This window comes from Perca flavescens, chromosome 13 (genome assembly GCF_004354835.1).
Source record: "Perca flavescens isolate YP-PL-M2 chromosome 13, PFLA_1.0, whole genome shotgun sequence".
Classification (NCBI taxonomy): Eukaryota; Metazoa; Chordata; class Actinopteri; order Perciformes; family Percidae; genus Perca; species Perca flavescens.
Genome location: NC_041343.1, coordinates 23751569 through 23765011, shown reverse-complemented (window position 1 = coordinate 23765011; position 13443 = coordinate 23751569). Strand labels below are relative to the sequence as shown.

Sequence of the window (13443 nt, the reverse complement as noted above, 5' to 3'; positions counted from 1 at the left end):
CTCTTTTGTTTTTGTTATTTTAATTCTTTTAGAACCAGTGTGGGCAAATGTCCAGGAAACACAACAAAGCTTATTCAGTGGTTCAATATGTATTAAAATGTAGGCTAAGTGGTGAATTAATGAATGCCTTTTTTTTTTTTTTTTTTTTTTGTGTGTGTGTCATGCCACTAAGTGGCCCATCCCAGGACACCGATACAAAAGTAATTTCATCCACAGCTTCCGGTCCAATGTCCACACACAACATACTCTACTTTGCACAAAATAAAGAATAAAGAATAGAAAACATATTATATAATATAAATAAACAGGGAATGTGCACGTCCATGCTTGTTCTAGAAAGTCTGCAAATAAAAATTTTCATAAAACCTAATTAACAGATCTTTATTCAGCCTCATCTCTCTTACTTCAACTTTGTTGTATAATTACAATCTTAAATCATGATAATGTTAATGTTGTAATCAGGAACAATGGGTCATACTTTATAAACTGATATTTTAGTATGTACAATTTTAATTTGAAAAGTAACTGTAGCTCTTAAATTAATGTAGAAAAGTAGAAACTAGCATATTTTGGAAATACTCAAGAAAGGTACAAGTACCTCAAAATTATACTAAAGTAGGCTACAATAAAATTGTACTTAGGCTAGTTACTTTCCAGACACTTTTATTTTGAAGGAAGTGTTAAATTCCGGTGTTTTCGTGGTTACAGTTGGAGCAATTACACCCTCTTTACACTTGTCTTGTGGATATTAGACTGACAGGAAGGATTATATCCAGACTGAACTGAAAGGGTGGGGACAGGAGTATTATGTGATATTAGTTATGGGCCCATTACAGACTGCAGTGAATAGTCCTGAACCAAGCTACTGTTAAATCACTTATCAAAAAGTATCCAAAAAAGAATTCTGTTTTGTTATTATCATAATTTTTTTTATATTACGGAATATATTAGCCTACATTTTCTTTTTGTATTACTTTAACTGAATTTATTTGCCTCATTGCAGTCCTGAAATGTTTTAATCCTGGTTCAACCATGGACAGTAAAGCACGTAATAACATTGTTTATAAAAGAGCTGTATACATTACAATATATTATTTTCAAATGTATTAAATAAAAGTACATCAAAATATACCTAAAGCACTAAAAGTAAAAGTAGGCTACCCATTATGCAGTTCATTTCAGAACTGCAGAACAATGTATATTATATAGGCCTAATTGGATTATAAATATTAATGCACTAATGTGTAAGCATCACTTTAATGTTGCAGCTGGTAAAGGTGGAGCTAATTTTAATTAGTTTATACTGCTGGATAACTTGGGAATTTCCCCCCTAGGTTTAATAAAATCTTATCTTATCTTGACCTATACATAACTATTAATTTGTTAGTTATATTTTGTATTATTAATCAGAATGTTACTATAAGTCTCTGGAATAGGTGTAGAAGTATAACATAGACACTATGTAGCCTACAAAATAGTTATTCTTAGATAGTTGTTTGTTAGCTTTGTTGCCCTTGTTTCAAGCTATATTTTCATTTCTATCTTTTCTGTTCTTGAACTGTGTGCAAGTACATCGAGAGCATCTTTAAATTAATTGTATATGTACACAAAGGCTACTTGCCAATAAAACTGATTCTGAGTAGAGCAAAATGGAACTAGGGCCCAGCATACTCAAGAAAAGTACAAGTAGCCTATCTAAAATGTGTACTTAAGTTATTGAATAAATGTACTCAGTTACTTTCCACCACTGCAGATGGGTAAATAACATTAATTGAAAAAGCTCAGGCAAGCGTTTTTTTCCAGCTCTCCACATCAGCCACATGCTTTTATTTAGAAGGTCATAACCGGAACTGCGGTCTTTTATTGCGGAGAGTAAATTCCAGGGTGGATCATCATGGGTGGATCACCAACTGACGTCTCTATTCAGTTTTCAGTCAAATCATAGCAATCTGCCGGACAGAGCAGATACATGCGTCTACTAACAAGAGACACGCTAGCACCTTCTGTGGTGCTCTGATAAGCTTCGGAAAATACTAGTACATCTGTGGGACGTCTTCTAACCGAAATTAGGTAACGCGTCGGCAAACGAACATCCCGAAAACACACAAAAATGGACGAAAAGCCGTTTACGAAAGAACTTGATCAGTGGATCGAGCAGCTTAACGAATGCAAGCAGCTGTCGGAGGGACAGGTGAAAACATTGTGTGAAAAGGTGAGATATCTCTCAACTCTAAGTTACTGTTAACGTCTTCTCTCTCCTTGCCGACGCCTTCCAGACATTCTTAAAATGGCGTCTATAGTGTACATTTCACTGCGCCGTGCGTATATTTTACAATCACGTTATGGTTTTTGGTTTGGGCGTTTGAATCGTTGCCTGTGGAGCTAATCAATCAGGCAGACTTTATTTGTATAGCACTTTTCATAAATATATAATGTAGCTAACACAAAGTGCTTTACATAATCCACACAAAGCAATAATTGGATTTGTATTCAATAAAATAATAACCGCCTTTACTGAGGAAACTATGTCCTAAATATCTTACAGTGAGGAACACCAAGCAAAACGGGCTAAAATGCATAGATAAATAGACCGACAAATACGTTGATAAATACATAAATAAAGCTCACTTAAAAGCCAGACTAAAAAGGTAACGTTGAGTCTTCAGTTTGCTTTTAAAAGTATCAACGGTCTCTGCTGCCCTCAGTCCCTCATGAAGGTTGTTGTGGAGGCGTGGACCAGCTAATGAATTACCAACACATGTTGTTGCTGACTGTGGGTTTACTAGCCAGGAAGGGGTCAGCCATACTGTGTGGATTCAAGTCACATACCACTTTTACAGCCCTCCTCATTCAAACTGTCAGTGTGACCTGTGGCATCTCTTTTTAGCTAAAAAAAATCATACATCTATACAGACACACATGTAAACAAACCGCTCTGTGAGGATTGTAAACAGCAATACAGTAGGGCATTGCAATAAATACACTATAAAAAGTGCTGGAATAAATTAAGATTATTATTAATTAACAGGTTGCTTATATATCTGAGGTATGTGGATATGACAGTAGTTTATATTTGATGCTATGATACCAAAACAAACCCCCAAAACAATACTTTGAGCCTTTCTATCCTCAAAGACTATCCTAATGTAGGCTAATGTGCAGCACATTGCAGCCCTGGAAAGGTTGATAAAGGCTTTCTGTACAGTTAAAGATGTGGCTGACCTGAGATGAAGTTGGCTTATCATCCTCTATGCATGTGTGCTACGTGGTTACTCTGCTTTACTCACAGGTAGTTAAGAAAGTTGCCATTAACCTCTGACCCCTGCTAAGTTTTTATTTACTTCTCTAGTCAATAAGTAGTGAGGCTGACTTGTTTACTAGGCAATAAAGTAGTCAATTTTCAAACTTAAACATGAAATATATGACTTCATTGGTCAAAGACACATCATGTGAATGGGAACTCTAACTGGTGAACTTTCTTTTGCTTCCAGTTGGTAGACCTGTGTCACACAGGGAAACTTAGAGGTAATGTAAGCAAATGACGTAGGCGACTGAACTCATTACATGGCTAGATTTTTCCCCTGACACTGTCATCTTTGAGGTCACAAAGGTGTTGTCATCTTAGCGTGGTGTTTGACCTTTTAGCCACTGCAACTGTTAAACTTATTGTGATTCTTTCAAACAGAAACTGAAAACCGAACATGTACAATGTTTTCAGTATCCACATTTTTTGCTCTGCTCCTTCTTTAGCTGATAACTGGCCAACTGACTCTGAAGACTTCTGGTATGAGTTGGAGCCTAACCCCTTTCTCACCTCAACGTATTTCCGCTCAGACCATCTGCTGATTTCCAGCTCTAGCTGTCGGGGCCACACATAACAAGTTCACCTGTAGACTCTTAAACATTTTTTAAATCATCAAAATGTGGTGTTTCTTGATTTTCTTTTGCAAAACTAGGCCCACTACCCTATTTGGAGTGCTGGAAGTTAACCAAGGAAGGAGCTTCACAAATAATGTTTCTCTTTCCTGTTACTCTCCACTGTTTCCTCCCAAATGCAGCAAAGATGCCATAAAAATAGTTGAGAGGAAAACCTACACAGTTTCCTCACCCTGCTGTATCGTTGTCATAGCTTGTGTTCGCTCAGCTACTCCAAAGTGTCTACCTGCATCTACAGTATCCATTCACCACCCTGTGACTTGTGTTAATTTATTCAGCAGAATGCAACCTCACATCCTCCTCCCTGATTTAAAAATAGCAGAGGATGTGATTTTGATTTTGAGTTGCATCACCAACGCTATCAAATCTATTGTAATGGGATCAGAGTGTGTGACTCATGATAACACTGGGGGTGCGGAGGAATGTGATGTGCTGTGTAATCTGTCCTTTTAGTCTTTTCATTCCTGCTTTCCTGCTTTCTCAGAAAAAGCAGAGTGTCTGCCTGGTGTCTGGTGGGCAGGCAGGAGGGAATACTCAATCATAATCAATGCAAATCTTTCAGTTTTCAACATTGCCGTATTTTCCCCTCGCAAGGCTCTGCGTGGGTTGTTTGTTTACAATGTAGTATTGTAATCTGCTTGATCATTTAATCGTGTTTAATCATTTAAATGTAGTTGCCGTGTTTACATTAAGTGAGTGCAGACAATGCTCTGTTTCTCCTCAAACATTAATGCCATATGGCATCATCTAAAGGTTGTCAGAATGATGTAATATATTGGTCATGCGGCAATAATTGCCCCACTTCCTGGAGCTGAAGTCCTCTCTATGACCACTGTCTATGTTTAAACCAGTTGGATGCAGCTAGTCAGGGCAGCAAATAAAGCCTTGTTTGCCAACTGAGGTCATGGTTTTACTCAGAAAAATGAGTCGGTGTTCCACATGATAGTTTGTTTTCCTACCACAACGCCTGATTTATACTAGAGAACTAAATTTGCATCGTGTATCCATTAAGCAAAGCAGAAATCCCAAGATAGTGTCATAGTGATATCATAAAAACAGTATGTAAATTTCATCTGTCAAAAAGACAGATGAAAGTATGTGACAACACAGTGTTCCCTGTGAACACACTCCAACCAAAAAGACTGACGTTGACAAAATGTTGTTAAATGCATTCTCAGCTAAATTCACAAACTGTCACAGTAGAAAACACGGACCCATTCTGCCATCATCTAGCTGGTGCTGATTTCCACACTGATTATAGTGCTGTTGCCAGGCAGATGCTTAACTTTTAACTACCGTAATTTTAAAACCTCTTGAGTGAAGTCATTGTTTGTAGTTGTGCCTAGTCGTCGAGCTTAATGTCTGCAGGAAAATCTTTGGCCGTGTTTAACTGACTTTTACTGGGATTATATTACGGCAGACGTTAAAATGCTGACTTCACTTCTTGGCGCTTGGCTAAGCCGTTTGATGTCTGTGTGATGTCTTTGGCACGACTGTCATCTAGGAGGTTCCCTCCCTGCAGCCTCTCTGTGGCATTTCTGCTACAGGTGTGGTACTTTGGTCGAGGTGCTTGCGTTACATCTGCTGTCATCCTTTTTCATATACAGCTGAACTGGCACCTACAGTACTTAAACTGTGACCCGCCATCTCCTGGATAAACCGGTCTCTCGCATCACTATGTCCAGGCTCAAATTGGGAATTATGAAAATGTTATCCTGATACCGTAAACAGCAGGTCACATTGAATTAGTTTACTTCCTCCATCCAGTTTTATGGAATATTTGATCTACAGATTTTAATCCTGTTCGATGTTTTATTGTTTTTTGTCATATTTTTGTTGCTTGGTTTCGTTATAAGTAAAGGATATTTACTAGGTTTTTTTTAAGTGAGGTGATTGATGTTGCTGAATCGCAGTGCAAGAATGATCTTGTAATCCAACAACCAGCTATAAAGGCAGGTTATTTACAACTGCAGGATTTTGATTAAAGATTAGGAGTCTCTTAATGAGAGGAAGGAGCAAGGAAGTAAGAGCATCAAACAGATGAAAACACTGGCCCGATTCCTCTGCAGTATCTGAGGCAACCTTTAGCAGGACTCCGCAGACGACAAAGAAATCAAATCAGTGGTTTATTACGGCACACAGTGAGAAGATATAACTCGTATCTGTTGTCAGACCAAGTTATCCCTGCTCTGGCCTCGTTCAAAGTGCACATTAACCAAGTTCTAATCAGCTGAGCCAGTTTAGTACACAGAGGTGATATCTGAAGCATCACTGAACACATTACTCAGTTCAGCAGTGTAAGATTACAGAGCTGTAGACCATTTTATTGTATTATGCATTGGCAAAGCAACTTAGTAGTGGATGTTCTAATGTATTGTGGGTGGAAGAAATGGCACTTAAGGATATTGTCTTTGATTGAATAGTTATACTTTTGTTTAAACCCAGGGTCTGATATGTTTTCCCAGGGGAACGGTTAGGGCTGGGTATCGTTCAAAAACTTTTGATACCGTGACTTCGATACCAGTTCCTAAACGTTATTTTTCCGATACCAATTTTATAAAACAAAAAGGTCTACAACAACACTACAGCACGGTAGACGGCCAATCTCACTCAACGTAATCAGGAGGGGGTGGGGGGGATGAAAATATATTGCTGTTCCACTTTAACACAGGCATGTAGCTTAAGAGTCCAAGGCCCTGCTCAATCTGTCATCCACAGCCCAGTCATTGAAATGCCTCCTGTCACATGGTAGTATGGGCACGTGGAAGATGTAATATAGGTCAGCATTGTGCAGCGCTGCAGTCCTTCTCTCTCTCTCTCTCTCTCTCTCTCTCTCTCTCTCTCTCTCTCTCTCTCTCTCTCTCTCTCTCTCTCTCTCTCTCTCTCTCTCTCTCTCTCTCTCTCTCTGCCGGGATGACAGGCCGACTTCAGCAGTCTGTCAATTGTCTCTTTATCTCACCGTGGTCGCATTTGTTGTTTAAAGGCAACAGTATGAAAAGATTGCGGGCTGCTCAGAATGTGCCACAGACAAAACACCAGGCATTTATTTGGGAGGACCTAACCCCTCAATGTTTCTATTGTCCACCTTCCTATGATGCCTGTCTCGTAGGCTGTTTTTATCATCAAATGTAAGATAAACCACATATAGAAACTAAACTACCAACCACAGAGATTTAGTTAGAAGATACAAACGTACTGAGAGCTGAAAACACAACTTTTCTAAACGTCTTTCTCTCCTGCACAGGTCCTGGCGCCCGTCAGTAGACATCCTTAATACCTTATTATGGCACAGACAAATACTGTAGGCAGCGCTTTTTCAGTAGTGATCACATGTTTCTAATTCTAATGTGTGATTTATGTGAGAGGAACAACTGCAATGTATACACAAACTCTCACACACAACCAGTCTATATGCGAACGGGAATTATGTATGTGTTTATTTGCATATAGAGCGGGGAAGTGAGATCCGATCACAAGTGGTCACTCAGGACGCATTTGGAGATCCATTCTGCTGCTAGGTGGGAACACGCCCATCCACTTGTGATTGGATCACTCAGGGCAGATGTTTAAACCAGGTCAAAACAGGCCCACTGCTAAAAGGAATGTGGTCATATGTGGCCTAAACCACCTCCAAATGTGGTCTGAGTGATCGGATCTCAATGCGTCCTGCGTGCATTCCCACCCGTACTTAGAGCTGCCCCCTTATGATCGGCTCACTCAGATCACATTTTAATACCAGGTGAAAACGGGGCTTCTGTCTCTCTTCTTGCTCCATATCTCCAATGTGGCTCAGTGCGTCAGACATGTCTGGTGGTCATTCAGCTCAGACAAATTTCTCTCTCAGCCTGAGGATTTGTTTGCTTCAAAGCTCCTTTTAAAGAGCTCATCCAGCTGACTGACCCCTTTAGTCAGACCAGCCGGCCAAGCTAGACTGACTGCAGGAATAGTTCTTGTTGTGGGACTCCAGATTTAGTATTGGTGCTTTTTTTTCATTATGTTTTTAGTTTTGGTTTAGTGGGGCAAGTACCGGTTAAGGCTGCATAATCATAAGGCACCTGCTTAGTGAAAATTAATAACAGAATGTATGCTTATCTTTTTAAAATTAAAGAAATATGCACTTTAAAGGAACACGCCGACTTATTGGGACTGTAACTTATTCACCGTATCCCCCAGAGTTAGATAAGTCCATACATACCCTTCTCCTCTCAGTGCGTGTCGTAACTCTGTCTGGCGCTCCCACCGATACCCTGGTTGGCACAGATCCTGGAGATAATCGGCTCCACCTAGCCTACTGCTCCCAATAAGTGACAAAATAACGCCAACATTTTCCTATTTACATGTTGTGATTTGTATAGTCACAGGGTGTACAAATAACAAGGTCACATGAGACACAGCTATCTTCTAAACGTATACATACCGGGAACTATATTCTCAGAAGGCAAAGCACTGCTACTTGGGTGGAGTGATTTGATCGCAGCACACGTAAGCCCCGTGGTGAGGAACAGAGAGTTCGCCTGGAGTTTGCTCAGTTGCTGCAATCAAATCACTCCGCCTGTACAACTCTACACAAAATAAGGAGAATCTATTCAGTTCAATTGTATTTTTAGTGTCAAATCACAACAGAAGTTATCTCAGGACACTTTACAGATAGAGTAGGTCTAGACCACAGTCTATACTTTACAGAGACCTATATGCAAACCCAAGAGCAAGCTTTCCTTTTAACAGGCATAAACTACTTGTTCTGTCACTAGACACACAGGTGGTTGTTTCAATGAAGCCAAATTATGCCATGTAAACTTTCCTGCAACAGCTGACCAGCAAAAGAAAATCTGTGTGTGACTATCTCCTGTTTGCATTGAATCAGCAGGCAACCGTAACCAAGTGTAAAATAAACTAGCTGTCAGCAGCTGAGTCATACACTGCCACAGCAGCTTTTAGACTGCGCCATAAGGATCTTTGTAGAATTAAACTGTGTCCACCTTGTAGTGGCTGACTGTGTTGCCATCGCCCTCCTAGCTCAAACTAAGTGCACTCAAAATAGTAATCTGAGGAAACAAAGTGTTTAAATCACAGGCACTAGTGACCGTTTTCCAGTCTCTTCTCTGATGAAGAGCAAATAATGACAAAATTACAGTGTAAAGTCACTTGGAGTTCCCTGCATTTCAAATGAGCAAAACACAGTAAAGTGGCACACAATATATTAATTGTGGAAAAATGACTTCAGGTTTTGTATTTCATACTTCCTGGTGTGTGTTTTTTTTTTTTTTTTTTTTTTTTTTTGTATCCATGGGTCACAGTTAAATGTGTGTGTGTGTGTGTGTGTATTTATTTTTTTCTGCAGGCAAAGGAGATACTGACCAAGGAGTCAAACGTTCAGGAGGTGAGATGTCCGGTAACGGTGTGTGGCGACGTGCACGGCCAGTTCCACGACCTCATGGAACTGTTCAAGATCGGAGGGAAATCTCCAGACACAAACTATTTGTTCATGGGAGACTACGTTGACAGAGGGTACTACTCCGTAGAAACCGTTTCTTTACTAGTATCACTTAAGGTAAGTTATCATTGTAAGAAGTCCTCACACATTTGACTTGTTCCAAAACTGAAACTGAATAGGGGTTTTGAGGACGAAATTTACCACACGGCTCTGTTTGCTCGTGTTTCAGGTACGCTACCGGGAGCGCATCACAATCCTCAGAGGGAACCACGAGAGCAGACAGATCACACAAGTTTACGGCTTCTATGATGAATGCCTAAGAAAATATGGCAACGCCAACGTTTGGAAGTACTTTACCGACCTGTTTGATTATCTCCCCCTCACTGCCTTGGTAGACTCTCAGGTGAGAATTGGTTGGTTTCACAAATATAATAAATACGACTTTGTTGTGACAGAGTTTAATGTTGCATTGTAGAATAAAATATATAACATTGCTAGTTTGGGAATTATTAGTTTAATGATGTGATGGATACAGAAGCTGATGGTGAGTACTTTTACGTTTTTACTACTAATACTGACATTTTCCTCTCATCCTTCCAGATATTCTGCCTTCATGGAGGCCTGTCACCGTCCATAGATACTTTGGATCACATCAGAGCACTGGACCGTTTGCAGGAAGTGCCACATGAGGTAGTTGGATAATACTTAATTTTGATGTTCCTGGCCAAGCGGCTTATAACTTTGCCTTTTGACTATGTAACAAAATTTTGGTTGTAAAATAACTGTCATCAACAAATGTTTGTCAGTAACAGTCACTTTACCATAAACGATACTTAAAGCGTAACTCTCGCCAAAATGCAACCTAGGGTCTTTTTGTGAATGTACCCCAGTCAAACTTTGGTTTAAAAGCATATTTAGGACGGAATTGCCACTTTTAAGATTTACCGTATTTTCATTTTTCGGTCAAATGTCCTTTTGAATGGGAGTGCTAGGGGCTCTTTTATGCTAGTCTCAAAATAGCTATTTTTAAAACACTAAGAAAGCTCGACACAACATTCAACTTTGCTCAAAGTATCACCAGGGGCTCTACACCTTAACGCAAGCATTGACAACGTTGTTTGTGTACCCAGAATTTACTAAAAAGAAAGCATTTTAACAACTCACCGCAGCTCTTGTTGTTTCTGGCCGGTAACACCTCGGCAGTCAAAACGAGTCGATATCCAAATGCGAATGAACGGACTCCATATGAGGCTCCTTTTTCAACTACAAGGTCAATATTGTTTTTCAAGAACGACAAAACAAGAAATAATCTGTGCATTTATATGGAACTAAGCTTTAGGAGCTTTCCATCTTTACTCTCCTCCCTCTTATATTGCATTTGGAAATCGATTGTTTTTGACTGATAAAATGGCTGCGGCCAGAAACAACAAGAGCTACGGTGAGTTGTTCAAAACCTTTCTTTTTAGTAAACTCTGGGTACACAAACAACGTTGTCAATGCTTGAATTAAGGTGTAGAGCCCCTGTGATACTTCGAGCAAAGTTTAATGTTGTGTCGAGCCTTCTTAGTGTTTTAAAATGGCTATTTTGAGGCTAGCATAAAAGTGCCCCTATCACTCGCATTCAAAAGGCCATTTGACCGAAAATACGGTAAATCTTAAAAGTGGCGATTCCGTCCTAAATATGCTTTTAAACAAAAGTTTGACTCAGGTACATTCACAAAAAGACCCTAGGTTGCATTTTGGCGAGAGTTACGCTTTAAAGCCAGAAAAGGAAGCATTGTGTTGATATTGTCTTTTCTCCATAATTCAGTATATTTGCAGATGAACATGGTGGCTGTTCAAGTATTTAATAGCAGGACTGCGTCTTTGTTTCCTTGCCAACGTGCTCCTCTTTGTCTCCCGCAGGGTCCCATGTGTGACCTGCTGTGGTCGGACCCTGACGACCGCGGTGGCTGGGGCATCTCCCCTCGAGGAGCCGGCTACACTTTCGGCCAGGACATCTCTGAGACTTTCAACCACGCCAACCGCCTCACGCTGGTGTCCCGTGCCCACCAGCTGGTTATGGAGGTGCGTGTCTTATTTAAATTTACCAGGCAATTATACATTTTAGTATAATTCAGGACTGTGGCTGTTACAGTACATAGACTTCCCAGATGCAGTCAAGAAGTACCCACTTCAGTGGTGTTTTGTTTATTCAAGTAATGCTTAACGAAAACTGAACTAAATGAGCACAAACGGAACAAAGATTTCTCCCAACCACTACTGCCACAGAAAACAATAAGACAAAGGGCTATACCACCATCTTGAACTGTCATACAGAGATTAAAAACAGATTTTCATTACAGTAGCACTTTTTGAATTGTACTGAATTATACATCTCCGGTGAATAATGCATCGGTTTCCTCCAGGGTTACAACTGGTGCCATGAGAGGAATGTGGTGACAATATTTAGTGCTCCCAACTACTGCTACCGCTGTGGCAACCAGGCAGCTATCATGGAACTAGACGACACCCTCAAATACTCATTGTAAGTATAACAAAAAAACTGAGAGCTGCAGTATGTGATTGTGTGTATCCCTAAAAGCTGAAGCTCAGCATGATTATGTTCCCCCCGAATGTTTAATGCCTGAAATGGTGCTACATGCGTTGTAAAACACAAATTGTGTGTATGCATCATTCTAAACAATGCTTAGTATTATGCTTCCAATATGTCCGAGTTGCATTTATGATTGGTTGACAAATCTCATGTTTTTTTTCTACTTTTTTTTTATTTCTTCTCCTAACTAGTTTGCAGTTTGATCCTGCACCTCGCAGAGGGGAGCCTCATGTCACTCGCCGCACCCCAGATTACTTCCTGTAAATTCTGACCTTTTGACCCTTGTACAGTCAGGCCCAGTATTGCCATGATGTATGATATTCAACCGATAACAACATGAATGAGGAAAGGGAGGGTGGGAGACTGGGGGGGGCTACACAGCAGTGCACATTGTATATCCACACAAAGACCTATTTAAGCATTTAGCAAAAAAGAAATGTCTGTGTCTTTTGAATTAACCAAAAGGTGTGTGCCATATGTATAACAATATTCATTGCTGAGGACTTGTATTGAAAATCTCTCCCACTATGTAAAACAGTGATGTTTAAATTCCTCATCCTGTTCCTGGTGCAGCTGGACCGAATGCACCGAGGTCAAGACGAAAATTTACTACGTCAAATGCGGCTGTTTGAACTCTACATGCCATGGCTTATATTTAGGAGATCTGAATGTGATCTGTTTGCACTTTTGTAAATCTAAACAAATGTAACATATGTGAAAAGAAGAATATTATTTCACACTACAGATGCTTTTTTCTTCTTTTTTTTTTTATTTAAAAAAATTACAAATAAAGCCCCCAACAGGCAAGTTTTACACAAGATTTCTTTGCCCTGTGTAACTTTTTAAGGAAAGCCCTTCCTATGCAGTCACACAGCTGAGCTTGGTGTATATGATAGACAGATAATGGAGTGTTCATCCACATCCACTCACTGACTCCCGTTGAACTACCAGAGTCTGTATTAACCAAACCATTTCAATAATAAAGATGAAGGTGGCTCCTTGATATGAATGTGCTGTCATCTTTCTTTTCCTTTTTATGATACTGAAAAACATTGCCCTGAATGAGATGGCAACTGGTGTTATGGTCTGGCTTAGAAGGTCCCTTTGACCTGTGATTAATTCTGAACTGAACCACCTGGAAGTCAGCCAGTTCACCAACCAGGGAGTAGGTCAGTCATCAGTACCGGTTGGCTGGCATAGCTACAATTGCAGCATTAGTTCAGGGTTTGTGGTTTGGATAGGTTTGCACACTGATGACCTTCTTCCTCTTGGAGAGCTACTATAATGGTAACTAAACTGTCTCAAAGATACATTGTTTATCAGGACATCTTGGTTAATATTAAAAAGGTAATTTTTTTTTCTTCAAGAAAAGCACACATTCTATACACACACACCAACATTTACCACCATCTTGCCAGTGTGAGCACAATTATGAGCTTTGACAGCAAATTGTAGAATGTTTGATCCCTTTTACTGT

General features: G+C 39.8%; 1 protein-coding gene across 1 annotated transcript; it reads left to right on the top strand.

Annotated features, from left to right (window-relative positions):
* Positions 1–1859: 1859 nt before the first annotated feature.
* Positions 1860–12969, top strand: ppp2cab (protein phosphatase 2 catalytic subunit alpha b). Its single transcript, XM_028595500.1, has 7 exons — positions 1860–2212; positions 9278–9487; positions 9600–9773; positions 9971–10060; positions 11276–11437; positions 11779–11897; positions 12158–12969. Exons 1-7 carry the CDS (start codon positions 2111–2113, stop codon positions 12228–12230), a joined length of 930 nt encoding a protein of 309 aa, XP_028451301.1. The 5' UTR covers positions 1860–2110; the 3' UTR covers positions 12231–12969.
* The last annotated feature ends 474 nt before the right edge of the window (positions 12970–13443 follow it).